This window comes from Phalacrocorax aristotelis, chromosome 3 (assembly GCF_949628215.1).
Source record: "Phalacrocorax aristotelis chromosome 3, bGulAri2.1, whole genome shotgun sequence".
In the NCBI taxonomy this organism is placed as follows: domain Eukaryota; kingdom Metazoa; phylum Chordata; class Aves; order Suliformes; family Phalacrocoracidae; genus Phalacrocorax; species Phalacrocorax aristotelis.
In genome coordinates, this window is record NC_134278.1 from 51,350,341 (window position 1) to 51,369,602 (window position 19,262).

At 36.3% G+C, this 19,262-nt stretch overlaps 1 protein-coding gene across 1 annotated transcript in view; it reads left to right on the forward strand.

Annotated features, from left to right (window-relative positions):
- The window catches only part of FIG4 (FIG4 phosphoinositide 5-phosphatase), a 75,497-nt gene extending 56,775 nt beyond the window's left edge, over window positions 1-18,722 (forward strand). The window contains exons 22-23 of the mRNA XM_075087429.1: window positions 3,379-3,468; window positions 16,807-18,722. Of these exons, the coding sequence (XP_074943530.1) occupies window positions 3,379-3,468; window positions 16,807-16,984 (268 nt within the window). The 3' untranslated portion in view covers window positions 16,985-18,722. The remainder of the gene's footprint in view (window positions 1-3,378; window positions 3,469-16,806) is intronic.
- Window positions 18,723-19,262: the final 540 nt, after the last annotated feature.

Here is a 19,262-nt window from a genome sequence, read left to right on the forward strand (position 1 = left end):
ACACAGCACGTGCAGGCTCTTCTCAGGAGCTGAGAGCTGCTGGCTTACTGTGAGCTGTTGGAAGTAAGAGTTGGTGGGCGACCATCAAGGTATCACCTCCCAGCTCCAACTACACAAACCCTTCGGCTTTTATTCAAGGGTAACTTGGACTTTTATATTCTACAAGACAGTTGTCACCACTCCTTCAGGAGCCATGAACTGTCAGCTTCCCTGGAGCAATCAGCAAATTAATGGTATGCTTCTCCAGCAAAAGGCAGTGACTCCCATTGTATCAGGAATGCTGTTTCTGAATTGCCATAACCCCATATAGAGCTCTGCCTATGTGTTGCCATTGGTAAAAAATGTGTACTTACACTATTGTTCTCAAATTCTCTCCTCGATATCACAGAATAACACTCAAACTAAAAAGAAACTGGTTTAAATTGTCTTTTTTCTTGAACTGGAAACTAATTTGAACCTTTTGAAATTTTTTTCAATCAAACCAAAACTGAACTAGAAAAATTGCAGTTACAGATGAACTAGAACTAAACTGAAAAGTTATTCAGTTCTCCATTAGAGATTCTTTCCTGAACTGCAATTGTCTTCTTTGAAAACTAGTTGGAATAATAGGAATTTAATATTGGAGATCAGTTGGGGAAATGTAGACCCAAATTGAAGACCCTCTTAGCTCCTAAGGGCTTATAATGCTGTTGCTAAGAGAGTGATTGCTTATGCAAGACATCAGGAGTGCAAACCAATTACATTTGCTTAATAAACCAATGTTTCAAGCACCTGCTTAGAATGTAGAGTCAATGGAGTTTGAGAAAAGGGGTGTAAGAAAACTGCACATCATCTCAGAAAAACACTGTGTGTACATTGAAGTGAATACTTGAGGCATGCATTGAAATGGGCTTGTGTGTGTTTGGGGTTTTTTCTAATGTCTAATAGCAGTGATTACCTTGTTATATTTGAAACCTTTTCAGTTTGTGAGGGAAGTTTTAATTCACTGTGATATCTTCTCATGTGGTGATATGTGGTGGTTAATCCTGACTTAGTTCATTAATTCTCTCAAAGCATTTTTTTCTTTTTATTTAAAAGTCTTTTCTGTTAATTTTTCTTCACGGTTAGCTACTTCTTTGCACTCTTTGGTTTTTTGAAATTCCCATTTCTACCTATTTCCTACATGCTGAGTAATTTGAAGATAGTACACTTGAATAGGGCTGAGGAGGATGTTTCAGGATGTTTCTTATCTCTGAAATTTTTAACTTCACCTATGTCTCTAACTTTGGTTCCTTATTTTAACCACTAGAAAATGGATGTCAATTTGACAATTACCCTCTGGTGTACCAGGTAGTTATTGTTCTGCAGATGGCCCAGTGCAAGCTGGTGTCCACTATGAGTCACTTTGTGCAGATGAACAGCTCTGCGATAACATCCAGAATTGCAGCTACTTCCCATTTTATTATCTTTCAGGCTGGACTAAGATTCAGTCTGTTGCTACACTAGTACTGTAAACTCCATGGGGGCTTTGAAGCTCCCTATTCATATCTTTTTCAAGACAAAAAAAAAGCTTGCATTTATTCAATTTCCCACAAGCAATGCAGGTTTTAAAAATACAACAATTATAAATTCCTTACCTCTTTTAGCTAACAGGACGTAGTACTATTTATGGGCTGATGTGCTGATTTACATGGAGGGTATAGATTTACTGACATCCTTTATTACAATGTACGTCATTTGAGAATAGCACCAATTTATTTCACAGTCTTATTATAGTTCTCACTTCAAGTCTTTTTCTATTGTTGTAATAAGGGAAATGGAGATGCAAGATCCTGATGCCACTTGACGTTGTTGGGCACGTTACGTATTTTTTTTCTTTATTTGCATCAGGGACTCGCAGACTTAAAATACCTCAGGTTAAGTTACTTTACGTCAGCTGATCTATATTAAGGATATTTGCAAATACAAATTAAAAGTAACTTGAATCTCTTCAGCCCATTTTCATTGATGGCTGAGATTATTTGTGTTAATTCTCATCAAAACAGAAATCACAGAACCAAAGATTGGTTGAGGTTGGAAGGGATGGGAGGTCCCTCAAATAATTTGAGGATGGGTGCTGCAGATCAGCTGTGCATGCTGTCGTACTGATGTCTGGTAACTTGCCTGTGTTAATTTGGGCCTTGTTTGTGTCAGAATATTGGAAAATTTGAAGCAATTAATAAAAATACTTATACCTTCAGTTTGCTTTTATTTGGGTTTGGGTCTTTTTAAAGCTTGTTTCAATAGCAAGGTCCTGCACTAGATGATCTTCATTATCTTTATTTCCACTTATAACTGTTATTTAGAAATGTAAGTATTTATTCCTTCAACATCCATGTTGAATGTTGGCGTGGTGACAATCACATGACATGTGATGTCACATGTTTCTGAGGCTTTCGCTTCTACCCTATAGAATCTGAGTGGAGCAGAAAGAAAAGTCACAATAAGTTGTTTCGGAATGTATTATTCCTTTGCCTTCTGTACACTCTCCCATGCAATTGCTTTTGCACTGTTAATTGTCCCTGGTAAAATGTAGTAAATATTTCTGAAATAGACCAATAAGACTATTTTTAAGCTAAATGAAAGCGAACTACTAAAAAACCCCACTGCATCAGAAAATTAAAGTGTTAACATCACAACTAATGTTTACTTCTGTTTTCAGTAGCACAGATATGTTGGAGAGTGAACAAATTGAGCTCAAGTGTGAGGTAACTACACATACTTGAAACCCTCTGACTTTTCCTCCTAGACTGAGTGAACAAGATTACTGATTAACTATTTTCTAAAATTTTGCTCCGATTCATTGCCAAGAAAAAAGCCATAGCAGTATTTTTCATCTTCAGTGTCTTCCAGCAAATGTTTAGGGATGGGGTAATTCTCCCAAAAGGTTGTGCTTGGAAATAAGTGAGCTGGACTGAGAATGTTTCAGCTAAATAAACTGGACGGAATTTGGCTGAGGACTGACTTAAATCTGAAACTTGAGAGACTTTCTATCTCTGGTCTTGACTCTTCCCATAAGCTATTAATCCGACTGATTTGCTTTGAAAAAGACATAGGAAGTTGACTGTAGCAGACTGCCTATTTCATATGAGCAGAGGCCTCTTTCTATCCTGTGATGTACTAGGTGATACCGATTAACAGGCAAATCTTTTTCAAGCTAAAAGAAGCTGTTGAGTTCTCACATGAACCCCTGCAAAGTTTTAAAAATATCTCGTTTACCAGAGGGGTAGTTCATAATCAGTGACTACATAACGTGATTGAGACTCACTTTTTTGGTGTCATTTTCTTCCACTTGCTGAATTTTGGGCTATAGTTCTTTTATTTTCTTTTATTTATTCTCCTATCTACTGCTTTTTCCAGGTTTGTTCAGCTTGGACAGAGTCAGCATAAACAAGACAAGAGCAGCCAGCAATTTTGCTCAAAACACCACTTGGATAGGGTTATAAATTTGTAAGTACTCTTTTTCTTTTTCCTTTTAGCCTATTTCTTTTTGCTTTTGTCAATAGACCTGAGAAATCCTCAGGTAAATTCGATGTTGAATTGTTTGAGAGTCATTCTTCTGTTGCTTTTACCGCATAAGGGGATTCAATCCATAGCATGACAAATTAAGTTCCTGTTTCTCCCTTGTAACTTAAAAAAAAGTGCATTGTTTCTGTGGTTTGCTTTTTGGTTGGGGTTTTTTTGTTTGTTTCCTTTTTGTTGTTGCTGTTTTTAGGTTTTTGTAATGACAAGTTTTTTGTATTCAAAATCCTTAGCAGTCATGAGTTATCACAGCACAAAGTGCTGAAGGTACTGAGTTTAAAAGGCAATTTCTTCTTGCTGTGTTTGCTTCTGAAAGAGTTAGTTTGAAAGGGATTGGTTGACGTGTGTATTCATCATTTAAAAAAAAAAAACATTCAAAGTTGCAACTCAGTCTTTAGTGTGCTGTTATCTGAATTTATTTGTTCTGAGAATGCTATAAGTGCCCTGTATTTGTTTCAGTGGACACTTGAGGAGTCTTGAGAGGTCAAATGGGATATTTTTATATTTTATATTTTTATTTTTCTGGTGAGTGGCCAGGTGCTGGGGAGAGGAGAATAAAGTGGGAATTGATTCCTGCTTTGTTTTGTGCACTCAATGCCCGTTTGTGGCACTGAAGTCAGAGGATCCATACTAGCTTTAATCACTATCCAGGGTGTTTTAGCTTAAGAAAAGAGCATCTTGAATCTTGCATAGATGTTATTTTAACAATTACTCTGCTTCATTTTCCTCAGAAGTATCTCCTTGGGTTTTCTTGGTTGTCTGCTCTGGGTTACATACTGGTTCTATGCATTTGTCAGTGATACTTTGAGCTGACAAGGCAATTTTTTTAAACAGTTCATTTGTTACAGTAGATATATTTTGCATCTTGTTCCAAATAGGTAGGTAGTTGATGGTAGGTTGTAAGGGAAGACCAAGCTCTGAGTGCTTTTTCCCAATGAGACACTTGAATACTTAAATCCCGAAAGATTAGTATGGGAGCCATATTAAATAAAGCCAATTGTGGTGGCATGGTAGGAGGATTGCTTTCCAGGGATACCTGCCATGTGGAATAACTTCTCTGTATTCTGTTGCAGAGTAACGTTCCATTACTATGAAAAATAACTCTAATATTAAAATTACAATAGGTGCATGTGTTTAAGCTATACTGAAATAAGGAATTTAACTGTTTGTGATTATGGATTGATTACTGCTGTACAAGAATGGGCTCCAGTGATAGGCCAGATCACTTGCAACTTTTCTTAGTGCTAGGATAAAAAAAGGTCATGATATTATCCAAATATATTATTGAAGCAGGTCTTGGAATTTAGGTGATCAACTCCTAACTTCCCAGTTGACATCTTCCTGTACTGGGGGCAGCTTAAAGTTTCACCAAGGCAAGTTTTTTATTTACTTTTGTCTCTGGGGTACATGATCTCTTACCCAACAGCATGGAAACTCTATAGAACTGCAGACCATGACTGCAATCCATTGATTTACAGAAGCCTCAGCTTTGTTTCCTGCACTGGCTCTAGTCCATTCTCTCTATGATGATGAAGTGAGGGGGAACCTTGAACACAGGACTTACCCAAGTCGGGATAGAGACTGGGGGTGTCTCAGTGGGGCTGAGAGAGCAGGATAACATGAAACAGATTTAATACTGTGTATGAGACAATATTGCCTAATATCAGTGCTTAGTCATTTGGTATTATATACATTTAAAGTGATGATGCCACTGCACATTGTTCATCATTAATAAGGTTACACTTTGTAGGTCAATGTGCCTGTACTTTTGTAATAAAATATATCAGATGGGTATTAAAATACTAAGTTAGGTTGGCAAACTGTAAAACTGTTTTTAAAAATGAACAGCCTTTAATGTTTTGAAGGGAAATGGTTATTAAGAAAATATTTTATAACAATAGGAATATTTTTTGCTACAAACAAAGTCAATTCCTTTTGTGTAGTTGCAAAATATCCTGGTATGTTTGGCATAGGAGGTAATCATTCCTTTCTTGCCCCGTTAAAGTAGATTATTCCCCATGGTATGCTGCTATAAAATGAACACATTGGAGAGTCTATACACACAATTCTGGTGGTTTTTGCGTAGTCAGATGTTAATTTTTTTCCGTTCCCAAGTATAAGTTCCATGTGTTTCTGAATAGTGGAAGTGTAAAGGTCGTAGAGCACACAAATCTGTGCCTCCTGACACTCCTTCTCTTGAAGTCATGTAGATAATCTGTCTCTGCCAGTTTTGCCAAACATGCTCTTCTGTGCAGATCTGAGAGGAAACGGTGTCCTATAGTAGGTAATCTTTTTTTCTGAAAGTATATCTTTCTACAGATTAAAAAATTTTCTTCAGCATTTGTTCTGCAACTTTTAAAAATGTTTAAATACTGTTTGGATGGTGACAGATTGTTCTGTCAACAAAAGTCGTAAATGTAGCCATTCGTTAAAGGCACGTTCAATTCTGGATCACTGAAGCTTTCTCTTACTGAGTTTGGATCGCTGCTTTGAATCAGGAATTTCCTTGGAGAATACTAACTTTTTAGAGGTAAAATAGCATGGACATACTATACTCAAGATTAGGTCAAGAGGGAGGGTTTTCAGTAATACCAGCTGAGGCACATCTTGCACTTGTTGGACTGTATATTTCCTTGTTTCTCAAGGAGCACTTGAAGAAATTGAAAAATTATAGTAGCTTCTATTAATCTGATGTTAGATGCATTTTAAATTGAAAAAAAAAATCTGGCAAATGTGATTCTCCAGTAGTTCCTTCTAGATACAAATGCAATTAAACCCCAGTCCTTTTCATAGTAAAATGAAGTACTCAATCTAAAACTTTGGTTTCTCACCAGCAGTGAGGTATAATTTAGGATTAGGTTAGTGGCTGTCATTTCCACAGTTTTCAATAAAATCTTTTTTAAGATTGAAAAAGGATATTTTAAAAAAAAAAAAGTCCCTCATAACCTTAAACCTTGTGGCCAATTTTATCAAATACATAAAGGAAATACAGAAAGAAATGTTTCTTATTTTTACCATGTCACTTCAGTGATATTGATGAACTCAAATAGAATGCATTGCAGAAATACTGAAGAGAATCTTCTTACAGTTTCTAAATTTAAGCCAGTATAGATTAGCAGCAAAAAATGGATACTTGAATAGGGACTACAGTGATGCAGTGAAATAATACTAAAGAGGAGTGGAGAATGTGGAAGGATATTGAAGTTCCTCTTTTTGTTCATAGAAGTTCCATGAAGGAAAAAAGGGTAAAATTTTAGTTAGAGCTAAACAGAGCTGGACTACTTTTAGCACAATCTATTCTCATGTATGTGAAGAGGGACTTTGAGTACTGTAGTATAATTACTGTTGGCTGACACAGTGCACCTGCTCCTAGTTCCTTAGTACTCATTGCAGTGTGGTATAAATAATACTGTTGAAAAATACGCTCTCAATCACTTTCCAAATGTACTTCTTATATCTAGGAGCACCAGAAAGTTGATTCCCACCTGAACAGGGAATTGAGTGTTTTGACTCACTGCTGCATTCCTGGAGAAGTGTGCTGTGACTGCACCCATTGTAGCCTATGCAATACAGCAACAATGCATGTGCACCAACTTTAATTCATCCATAGGTATCTACTCTCCTGTTTGGTTTTATGGGGCATGGGTGATGCTCAAGCAGGAGAACAGGTCTGTAAGCGATACCTGCAGCATGGTCCAGGGCTATATTCGCCTTAAATATTATTAAAACATACCCTGTCTTCAGAGTTATATCATATAGTCCATGTTTTCAAAAGTTCCCTTGATGTTAAATGTGTAATCTTTTTTTTCAATTAAGACTACCTGGATCCTGCTTGTTCATCCAAGTATTGATCAAACATGACTCAAAATCGAGTAGCAACTGACTACAAGTTAGCAGCTAACTAGGTACAAGTAGTATATGGGCTTTTTTTACTGTTTGTTTCCGTGTATATGAACATTATAGATATTATTTTCTCACCAAGATAAAAGTAATGAAATGAATTTCAGTGAACAACGGAGACCTCTGTATTTTCCATATTTGTTAATTAAGTGCTCTACTGGAGTATTTTTAATCTGTGATACCACTTTAAAAGTACAAATAGAGCAGTACATTTTCTAATTTTAATGAAGTGTTTTACAACCTTAGTTACTTTTGAAAGCTGTTGCCTCAGTTCAGAGCAATTCTCTTGTTCATTCAGTACTTCCATATGGCTTTGTTAATATAAGATCTATTTCTTGGAGAATTAGATAAAAATAGCTTTATATTTGTAAACCTGGCATTATCACTGCTTTATAACTGTACTAATGAAAAGGTTGGCATGGAACTTGTCATCTTTCTGTGTATTTACATCCTAGGAGTTCTGGGGTTGTTCCTTATGTTGAAGGGCAGAAATAAATGAATAAAGGATGTTTAGAGTGTTAAGTAAATTTCTTTTTACACTAAACCCATGCAAAATAACTAAATAGTTTTTTGACACTGCTGTGAAAACAGTGAATCGAAAGGTGTTCATAATAAGTCAGGAAGCGACTTTGGAAATTACAAGTTATCGTGGATTCTCAAGCATGTTGATAGTTTCACAGTACAGTGCTTTTTTGCATGCTGTCTGCTTCAAATATGCACCCCAATACATTGCTTCACATCAGAAAGATAAATGTCAGTGAAAGCATTTATTCACAAAACGGAATTATTAATATTCATGACAAATATAGGTGAAGAAGTTGTTTATATTCTGTTATCTGTTTACACTAAGCTTAAATCGCAAAGGTCTTTTATCTAGTTTGCTGTCTTCTGATAAAGTGGCAGTCAAGGCTTCCTTTTTTTAAAAAAAAACCACCATATTCTGCACCCAATAGAGCACCTTTTTGCTAGACAACCCTTTGTCAGAGCAAATCTAATCTTCAGTGAAGCTTTTTATCCTTAGTCTCCCCTTAGAGATCTCCCAGAAGGGTCTGAATAGATGCTGTGTTTTTACCTACAACTCATTTTATTTCTTCATTTTCTTGGAAACAGGATAGCTATGCCTCTTAATTAAAACAAGTGCCGCTTTAGCTCCTTGGAGATGTAAATATCTCTGTTAAACTGGGAGTAATCTACCTTACTTCCCTCCTTAACTAAAAACTCTTTGCCTCTGTGATGGATTAAATTCTTTCCTGTTTGGTGATATTTTTGATTCATTTTACTTTGAAATGCCCTGTACTGGATCTCATATTCTTTAACAGCTGTATATTAAGAAACATATATGATCTAAACCTCTGTATACCTCTAAATAAAATAAAAGTATGTAGCTCACTATTAACTCTTGATTCAGAGCAGAGATTAGAATAATTAACCACTCTGTGTTAACTGATCCAACTAGATGTGTTACAACAATTTTATTTTCTCTTCTTCTTTCAACTCACATATATCCACTGATCTGGTATTCTAAAAACAGCTTTAAGGATTAGTCTTCCTCACTTAATTGGAATCTTTCCTCTTTTTGACTCTTAGCATTTTAAACAAAGCACTTCTGTGATTCTCCTACATTTATTGCCTGTGAGAATTCTCTTGAAATTTACTCTGGGCTGTTTACAAATTACCTGGATTTTGTCTTCTGTCTGCAGATGAAAGATTGCCCTTCATTGGGATTCTGAATGGCTTTAGCAACGTCTATGCGCTCGTCTCTTGCAAAATGGCTTGACTAAGCTGACTGCTACTGAGAGTATCTTCATTTTTTGTTCTGGGGAAGTGTTTTTAAAGTCATTGTGGGCACTTTCTCTGAAGGTACTTGATACTTCATGTTGGCTGGAAAAGACAAGAGGGTATCAGGAATCAACACCACATAAAACAAATTATTTTGTCATTTTGGGCTTGAATGCTCTGTTCTTTTTTAGTTACACATCTCAAAAAGAATAATACTGGGAAGGGTCTGGGGAAAAGCAATAGTATGATTAGAGTTGTAGGACTCTCCAGAAGAGCTGGTTGGGGACTGAAGGAAATAAGTACGTCCATGTTGTGATGGTTTATAAAATGCTCTACTGAAGTTTGACAGATGAAATGGTTTGGCATTATGGTTTAAGTCACAGTATGACTGGATTTGAAGGGAAAAGTTAACAAAACAGCCGACCCAATCCTAACAGTTCATTGCCACCAAAAGGGGTTGGTTCTGTTCTTTCCCTCCTTCCTTATCACATACTTCTTTTAGTTACTTGTGCAAGCTTTGCTACTTGTTACAGTGCTCCATAAATCAGTTCAGCATATTGGTCTGCAGCAAACCAATTCAGCAAACAAAGCAGATAGTTTCCTGGTAGATTAATGAGATTATTTAGACCAGTGAAGGGCCCAGTTATTACTGGGGCTGGCACAGAAGAGGCAGCCACAGGGTCAAACGCAGCAGAACTTTCTTATGTGGTGGATGGCAATTTGTTAGATTGGCTCAGTCATCTTGCATAGTGCCCTTTTGACAGATTGGAGAGCATGAGCTTTTTCCACGGATCTTGGGAAAATGGTTTGAACTCCTTGTGATTCAGATCCCCATGTATGTAGCAAGAATTATCTTTCTTTTTCCCATTCATCTGTTCTGTCAATATTAAGCTCTGAGCTTTTCAGGTGAAAAAGCTCAAGTGCTGAGCATTTTTGGTAGCGTTGTCAAATGAGATGCTCAATATTATTTTAACAATAAAATCATTAGCATTCATCTGCCTCATACTGATTTAGATCTTAATTTTCGTTTATTGATGTCTGGTTCAAATTTAAAAAAAAAAGAAAATATTTAATAGCTGAATGTTTACACTTGATCTCTGAGTCTTCCGTATAACCTACACTGAATCCTGAAGAAAAACCTACATGTCACACTCATACCATCCATTGATGTAAAAAAACCAGCCTGCATCAGTGGCATGCATACCTTCAGAATGATACATGAATTGCAATTAAATTTAGCCATAATTTTTCAAAACCTAAGGGCTTTTTTTTAACCTGAAAAAAATATTTTGAGCTGTAAAGCAATAGTTAGTACAATTCTGACTTGACAGGGACCTTGTCACTGCAACACACCTGAAAATTTAGCTTGTCTGTATCTACTGTCCACCTGGTTTAGCATTTCAGTATGCCATGTATTAAAACGTTAACGCAGTTGTTTCACAAGACAAGAAAAAACCATTTTGAGTTTTGTAACCGGCCTTAAATTCTCTTTTTTTTTTCTGATGTGTCAAAATACGGTCTGTTGTGTTATTAAATTTGCCTTTTTCCAAATTTTAAATAAAGAACTGTTGCATCTTTTGCTACAGTGATCACTATTAAAATGCCTCAGAAGTTCTGTGGCTTGAAGCTTGTTTTTTTAATTTTATTTTGGCGTTAGTGCACTGGTGTTTCTCACTTTTGCCTGTGAAGTCTCATTTTGATCCTAATGTCGGCAGCATTGAAATCATATCCTCTAAAAATGTGACCATAACAAATTCTTGTGAAATAGGGCAGTAAATCTAGTTATTTCTACATTGTATATTATGGTTTTGTTGAATTTGGGATTGTGTATTATTAACAGTCTCTAGCAGAAACCAGAAAGTGCTGAACTATATGCCACCTTAGCTCATCTACTTCTAGACTTTTTAATGAAAATTCTCAGGACCCTTCTTCAACCTCTGTCTTCTCTGAGAAGTGATAAATTTCTGTTCATCAATTTAAGAGAACTGCCTTCCTCAAGTAAGAAACACTTTTTCCAAAAGAAACTCTTTTTTTTTTTTTTTTTGGAGTTCTTTTGATACTTGTTTTGTTTTGACCTGTACTACCCCTAGGTTCCTTTGTGCGTGCGATCTTTAAATTTTGAATTAGTTTGTGGTCAGCGTAAATCATCCCTACTTAAAAGATTTATCTTTCCTCAGAGATCACCTTTCTGTATCAGATGTTCTGACCTTCTCTCTTATTCCTTCTGTCTGCACTGTAGAGAAGCTTCTTCTAATTTGGAATGTAAAATGCTCATTTAGACATGTACCTGTGTAAAGACATTCTCTTCTTTCTCTAAGCTTTGAAACTGTACATGCTGTTGGAGCTTCAGGTGATAGTTGTAGGACCTGGATGAAGCCCAGGTTTTGCTGCTGGTTGGTTCTGTAAGATACAGGTTGCCATATTACTGGAGAGAGGCTTCCTGTTTTTCAGTCCTCTCCACTCACAAAGAATGTGACTGAAACTTTGTTGTATGGAGATGTAGGTGTCTAGCGAAGGAAAATTCTGCTGAAGGCTCTTTCAAGAGCACAGCAAGCAATTTAAAGGGATACCATTTATGGGGGACACACACCAAACAAAAACTCTGGATTTGCCAGTTTGTCAGATATATTTGCTTAGAAATCAAACAAGACAACAGAGTACATTTGGCCGCCTTCTTTAGGTATACTTTAGAGACATGAGGAGAACTAATCAATGTTGAAACAAATGTGGTGGCTTTCTGGTGACTGCTATACTTCTGAGAGCTAAGCACGTCATCATGCACTTTTCCTTCAAAGTATGGAATGCCTTTGTTGTAACTGAAGATTTTAGCTGTACCTTCTCTTACCATAGAGAGAATGCTACTCTTGGTGAAACCATAACACCACAAAGCCTGTTCACAGTGGGATGAAGATAACTGTACTTTGCGTGTCAAGGGTGCTGTCCTTCATGACATGGTGTTTACATTCCTATCTATGTAATTTTCATTGGGAGGCCATAGAGCTACAGGTCTCTAGGGAGATCTGATAGCCAAGTCATAAATAATGTGTTCTCCTTCATGACTCTATTGTAAGATATGAAACTTATTAAGTAGACTACATTTTAACACTATTCATGTAAGAGAAATGGCTTTAATTAAATGACTGGATAATATAAGCACTCTACAAATAGTTACAGCTTAATACAGGGTTATTAATCAAAATTGGCATGCATGAACATGAGGTTCTTTAGATATATTTTTATCATGTTGAAGCAAGTAGGTGGAAAATTGAGATTTAGGTACTAAATGCTCAAAATGAGATATGCTTTGCTGTCCAGTTTCCATTGTGCCAAAGGAAATTACTTTTGACTTATTAGTGCTTCAGAAATATCATGTCTTTAGAATCAAATCAATAAATAGAGAAGGCATCAAATTAGGGTTATAGCTTTGTTTTGCGTTTTTACTTAATTGTTCACTTGCTAGTGGACTAGACAGGCCAGCTACATTTGGGCAAGTGACATCTTTTGGTGTTAGTGACATTAGTAAGTTAGTACAGTGTGCTAGTGTCAAATACCGTTGCTAGAGTCTTAGCCTGAATGCTTTAAACTTGGTAAATAAGTATCTGCAGAAGCTGTGGGTGCTTTACAAAAGCAATCTGCTTTTAAAGCATTTAGATACACATTTAGATAGACAAATGTTCGGAACTAGTTCTGCAAATACCCACCTTAAAGTTTCATAATAAAATAGAAGCATATAATAGTGGCAATGAGAAGAAGCTATTGCTCTGTTAGGGAAAAAAATAGAGAGGTTAAATATGATAGGATTTCCATAGTATTATTCATACAGTTTACCAACAAAAACTAAAATAAAACACTGATTTGGTGAGAGCATAATAGCAGAGGTTGGACTCTTCAGAAGAGTTTCAACTATTTAAAAATAAGAGCTTTGTGTTAAGAAAAACATAAAAATGGTAAGCTAAGCATTTTGGAAAAGTTACCCTAATCATACAGGCAGGTGACTTGCTTACATTTTTAGTATTTCTTTACATTCTGCTGTAGTAACACAGAATTCTAAGACTAAGACGACTAAACAGGAATCATAATACAATCTAAAATAAGGAAAATTAAAAATCTATTCTATGTAATAAGGCTTCACTTTCTGAAAACTCTTTAGCTTTACTTTTGTCTCTAATTCTAGAATGACCAAATATTTCTATGACATAATCTAGAAAATTCTAGTAAAATTTAAATTGTTTTTAGGTATGCAGTTAACTCTGGGTGACCAGGGATTTTATTGTCTCAAATTCAATAGTGTACCCATATTAAGTAATTCTATCATTGCAGTCAAAATACATTCAACTTAATTTATTGTGATGTAAAATGGAAAAATAAAAATTTAAATATGAAATTGAAAAATATTACTTTAATATGGAAATCTTATTTTATATACTATATTCCAGTTGTAGTAGAATATTAGGCATACTATATTACATAACACATTGCAGTCATTTTATAAGACTAATAAACCATCACATAATGAAACATCCAAAAATCCAACATATTATAATAAAATAAAAGGCTACAAAACAAGGGAGCAAGTTTTTTTGGCAGTTTTGATAGAGGTCCTCATTTAGAAACAGTGTCAAACATTGGTTTATGCTCAGAATGCAACTAGAAAATTATTACTGCATTTCATGTATAGAAGGGTTCTGCCATCATTTGAATGTTCGAGCTTTTGAAAGGCATCATCCCATGTTTTTTTGGAAGAGGAAATTATAGACACAAAAATAACTTCTTGTCTCTTAAAGAGCACCCAGATAGTGAGTCATGACTGTGGCTTCTGTGGAATATGGCAGCGATGCTAGTATCTATGAATCTTCGTTGCATTTGGGCTGGTCGATGTTTGCTTTTGGAAATAGTGAGCTTTGACAGTAAGTTGCTGCTGTAATTTCTCACCTGAGAAGTTTTAAGCCCAAAAATATGCGTCTATGCTCATACAATATTTAACAATAGCATTTTGACTTTTTCAGCTACTGGTGCTGGCTACTATGCCAATAAGCTATTATGTAAAGTATTTAGAAAATTTGTCTTCAGTAGCTAAAATAGTAGATGAGAAATGAAAAACTAGTTTAGAAAAATCTCAGGTTTTAAATGCAGTCTCGGTCCTCACTACATTATCAAAGAGAAAAGAGAAGACCTTGGAACCCTGTGTAAATGGCAAAGTGACAAGATTGACCAGAAAATAACCAGTGTATGTGGAGAGATGGAATACACTTGGTTGTATGATAGTGGTGATGTGGAGGAGGCAAACAGAATGACTGTTCACCATTTCTCCTAACGTAAGAATTATGAGCAGCCAAGGCCCATGATTCTTTCAATGTCAGATACTAGAGAAAACAGTGAAAACTTCTGGAAACGACTTTTCATGAAACAGTAGTCTAGTTTCATAGTTTGCCTGAGGTAGGTCCTAAATCCTGGTCGCTCAAATACAGGAGGATATACTGGAGAAGACATTGTCCTGTTTCAATAATCTGTCCTCAGAAATTGCTGCTAGCTACTCTTGAGAGACGGGCTAATTGGCCCCATGAAATTTTGGTTCAACCTGGAAGGAAAGATCTGATTTACAGAAGTGCTCGCTCTATGTGGTGGTAGGGAACTGAGTATCTAGAATTGAAATGTTAGTGTTGTACGGAATACTTGGGCAGCTTTGTTTATATAGAGTATAAAGCAGTTGTATTTTAGTAGCTAGCTAGAAAGTAAATTAGCTTCTATTTCCAGCTGAAATAGGAGCTAAAATGTATGAAACTGATGACTTAGAGAATTCTTTAAAAACATATATGTCATTTTTTTCATAATGGAGAAATAATTTGTTTCTCCTGTTTAGCATTTGTAGGTGCATTGCATCCACTGTTCTAGATAATCATAGTTCTGTCAGATCGTTTTTTCTTGGAGTTCATTTCAAGGTTTGATTTCCTCTAAATCTCAAACAGTATTGACAGAAGGAGAAGTTAATGCGTAGGTTACCTTCAGATGGCAATGTGTTAGTCATTGAATGTTCTGTTGTGGAATCCAAATTGATCTGCTATCACACAGATTAAACATCTACAGTGTTCAACTCTGGGAGTATTTTTATAAATAAATTACTAAAATATTGCTGGGAAATGTACATAGTATATTTATGAATACAGCTTTCACAATAGCTACAGTGCTTTAAAATGAAAGTGATTTACTACCCAATACTTCTAGTGTTTATTAATTTATTATGTACTGAGTATAAATAGTTTTGTTGCTACCTTGCAGTTGATTGTGGAGAACACATTACTATTGAAGTGTTTGGCTTAGAACCACAGAATATTATAAATTGGAAAGGACCGCAGAGGTCATCTGATCCAGTCCCCTGCTCAGAGGAGGGCCAAATTAGATGAGGTTGCTCAGGGCCACATGCCTTTGCATTCTGATTATCCATAGGGAGGGAGGTTGCCCAGCCTCTCTGAGCAACCTGTTCCAGTGTTCAATCACCCTCAGAGTGAAAAAAAGTTCCCTTGTATCTAACCAGAATTTCCCATGTTGCATTTTTTTATTCCCTTTTGAAATATGTCTTTTAATCATGTGCTCCAGGAAGGGTCTGGCTTTAGACTGTCTATACCCTCCCATTAGGTAGTTGCTGACAGCAATAAGGTCTCCATTAGCTTGTCTTCTCTGGGCTGGGCAAACCCAGGGCTTGCAGCCTCTCTTCGTGTGCCATGTTCTCCAGCTCTCTAATCGTCTTGGTGACCTGTGCTGGATTCGTCCAAGTGTTTCATTGTCTGTCTTGTACTGGAGAACGCAGGAGTGGGCACAGCTCTCCAAACGTGGTAGCTCAAGCCCTGAAGAGAGGAAAATAATTGCTTTACTTGACCTGTTGGCCATGCAGCTTTCAAGCGTTGCAGCTGAAAGACCAGCTTCTACCTTATGAGTGAGTCTGATTTACAACAGCGCTTAGAAAAGGACTGACATACTCAGGTTCTTGTAAACTTTCAAACTATATGTTTTTCTCATAAGATTAGTAGGTTTAAAGATAGCATTTATTTTACAAAGCTACTTAAAAAAATACTTTCATAAAATATTAGCTGTTCCACTGTACAGAGTGCTCTTGCTGGTAATAAGTTGTCTGTTTCCTGATAATTAGATGGAAATTTCTTATCTGGTAAATCCTTTCTATGTGTTGGTTCAGAATATAATCACTTGTTATAATTGCTACTAAGTGGATAGCTCAATAAAGTTTTCCTGTTACCTGCTGTAATGCATGGCACAGACCTATTTCAGCTTGGGTACTTACTAACCATAGCAGACCTAAGGAAGGATGAAGAAATGAGGACAGAGTGGAGGGAAGTGAGAAAGTATTCTGTAATGTGATTAGTGACAGCTTACCTAATTACCCTACTTGGAAAGCTGGGTCTTATCAGGTCTGCAGTAGTGATAAAAATCTAGGTAAATGAATCATCTAGTGGGAAGTTGCCCTTTCATTGGCTCTTATATGTATTTCAAGGAAAAGAAATACTCTTCTCTCTTTGTGGAAAAGTTTTACCTAAAGTTCCAAATATTCTGCTTGTTTGTTGTTGTTTTTTCCAGAATACCTATCTCCTCCTTTTCTCAAGACAATATTTACGAAGTCCAGCCTCCAAGAGCCGATAGGAAATCAGTAGAGGTTTTTCATGCGCACATTCAGGCTGGAAGAGGAAACATGCAGCCACTGGGAAAAGATGACTTCCTCATGTACAGAGAGTACATTCGAAACAGATACATGTAAATACAAGCTGGATTCTCCTGCCAAGTCTACTGTACTGATAGGTCATAAAAATTGTTTTAGAAAGGAAACCTAGTTTGGTATTTTGCAGTAATAAATTTATTATCTAACATTTCTATTTATTATGCTTTTCTATTATACATTTACAGTATTGTGCTTTACAGGAACAAAGGGATTTAATATCTGCTCTTCAGCTGAAAGTGAAGGTGTATTTTAAGAGACTAACTGAATAATCAGAGCACCTACAGTCACTGAAAAGTATGTAGCAATTTATAGCAAAGAAAATATTACATCTGTAGGTTTTGTATTAATTTCTTACATTGTTTGCTAGTCAAGTTGAAGTGATTTGTACATAAGAATCAGAAGAAAATTATTTTCTTCCTCTTTGTTCCATGACAGCAAAATATCTTTTTTTACAACAGAATGTTTTCTGATATTTCTTGAGATTTTTAGCAGAGTGCTAAAATGACTGCTTGTAATTGACTGCTTTCTTAAGCAGAAGTGAAAAATGTGTGGCTTATTTCAACATCAAAATTTGCATCTAGACTAAAAAAGTTTGTGACCCTAATTTGTGTCAAAACTAACCTTGCTGGTGCTGGTAGCTACAGACTCTCTGCCACATGCAGGGTGAAAATGGCTTGTGACTAACTATGATGGGCTTCTAGTAGGCATCTGAGGTGAACCACTTAGTGACTGCATCTGCAAATGAAGGAATGCTCTCCACTTTACTGGGTTTAGTTCTGTCATTTTTCTCTATGACAGGCATTATCCTTTTTAGAGCATGATCTTTCCATCCCCGTATTTGTACTCCTGCGAGATGCTTTCAGGTTCACGCCTGCAGCCTCCCAAGAAATCCGTATTAGTGAGGTACAGAGGCTGGATCCGCTGGGGTGGTCAGGCAAGGGGAAGCAGTAGCTGGGTTAGACAAGACTGAACATCATGCCCAGTGCTAGGTAAGAAGTGGAGAGGAGGCAGGTGTCTGAAATAGGTTGTTTAATTTGGGCTTGTGGACTGGCTTAAAACATTTCTCAACTTAAAAAAAAAAAAAAAAAAGGGGGTGGGGGGAGGGGGATGACCCCTTTTATTTGCAATTACAAGCTACAATTCCCAACACTGCTTTCTAGCCCTTTGCCGTGAAGCATAGTGACAGTGAGCAGCATCCTTGACAAATCATGTTATTCCACGAGCTTCTACAGACCATATTTCAGGATTTTCTGGAATAACTGAATAAATGTGTTAGGGATGTCAGCCAACTGCATGTACTAGGTGGAAAGAACATGTTTGTGTTTGTAGTAAATTGTGTGCAGGCAGCTACCCTAGATTCTTGGCTGCATGCTGCAAACATATTCTGAATATATTTGTATATTTTATGCGATAAGTTGTACTTCCATCAGTAGTTGAATGAAAGAAAAGATGCAGTGGGTAAAGGGAAAAGAGAGAAGTTTCTTGTTATTAAGTCTGTGTCTCAAGGAATGACTTCTATGCAGTCAGTGAGAGAACATGGTACCTCAAGATACTGAAAAATTTTGGTGTCCGTTCTCTTTTGTTAATTAATAAATACTGTTTTGAGATAAATTAATGTATTTTAGGAGATGTGAGAATGAAATCTCACTGTAGATAATACTTCATTGCAACTGTCGGCGTCTTATTTTTTTCCCCTCTGGAAAAAACCTGTACTGAATTCTTTTGTCCAATATGAAAAATAATTTAAAGAAATAAATGCTTGCTTTGGACAAATGTAGAGCTGGAGTCCTTGTCCAAATGAGGCAAATGCATTCTTTTCTTGCTGCACTTCAACTATTTCAAAGAATGTTTCCTAGACTATCACCATCCTTATACTTTTGTTGTTCGTAGACACTGGTAAATCATAAAAGTTGCTCTTGAAAGTGTATGACTTTACCACAGATAAGGCAAAAGATGATGCTTTCTTTTTCAACATCTAATGTTGCAAAATACAGGAACTGTAATAATTTTACAGTTCTAAGAATATGTTCACGCTTCAGCAATTCAGATACTTCCCAGAAAAAGAGGATTAAAGGGGTTTGTTTTTGTGAAGTTTTGAGAGATGAATGACACCTCAATCCATTCTCTATAATATGATGCCAGGCTTTTCAGTGTCGCTCTAAATGTGTCCCATGACAGTCCTGTCATGGCCTCCCCTTGAATCTTTTAGTATGTACAACTGCTGCTTGTTTCTCCTAGCTGCTTATAGGGGTTTAAGCCGTGTTCATCATTTCATAGGCTTGGGTGATAATATTCAGGTGATAGCTGGCACTAAAGC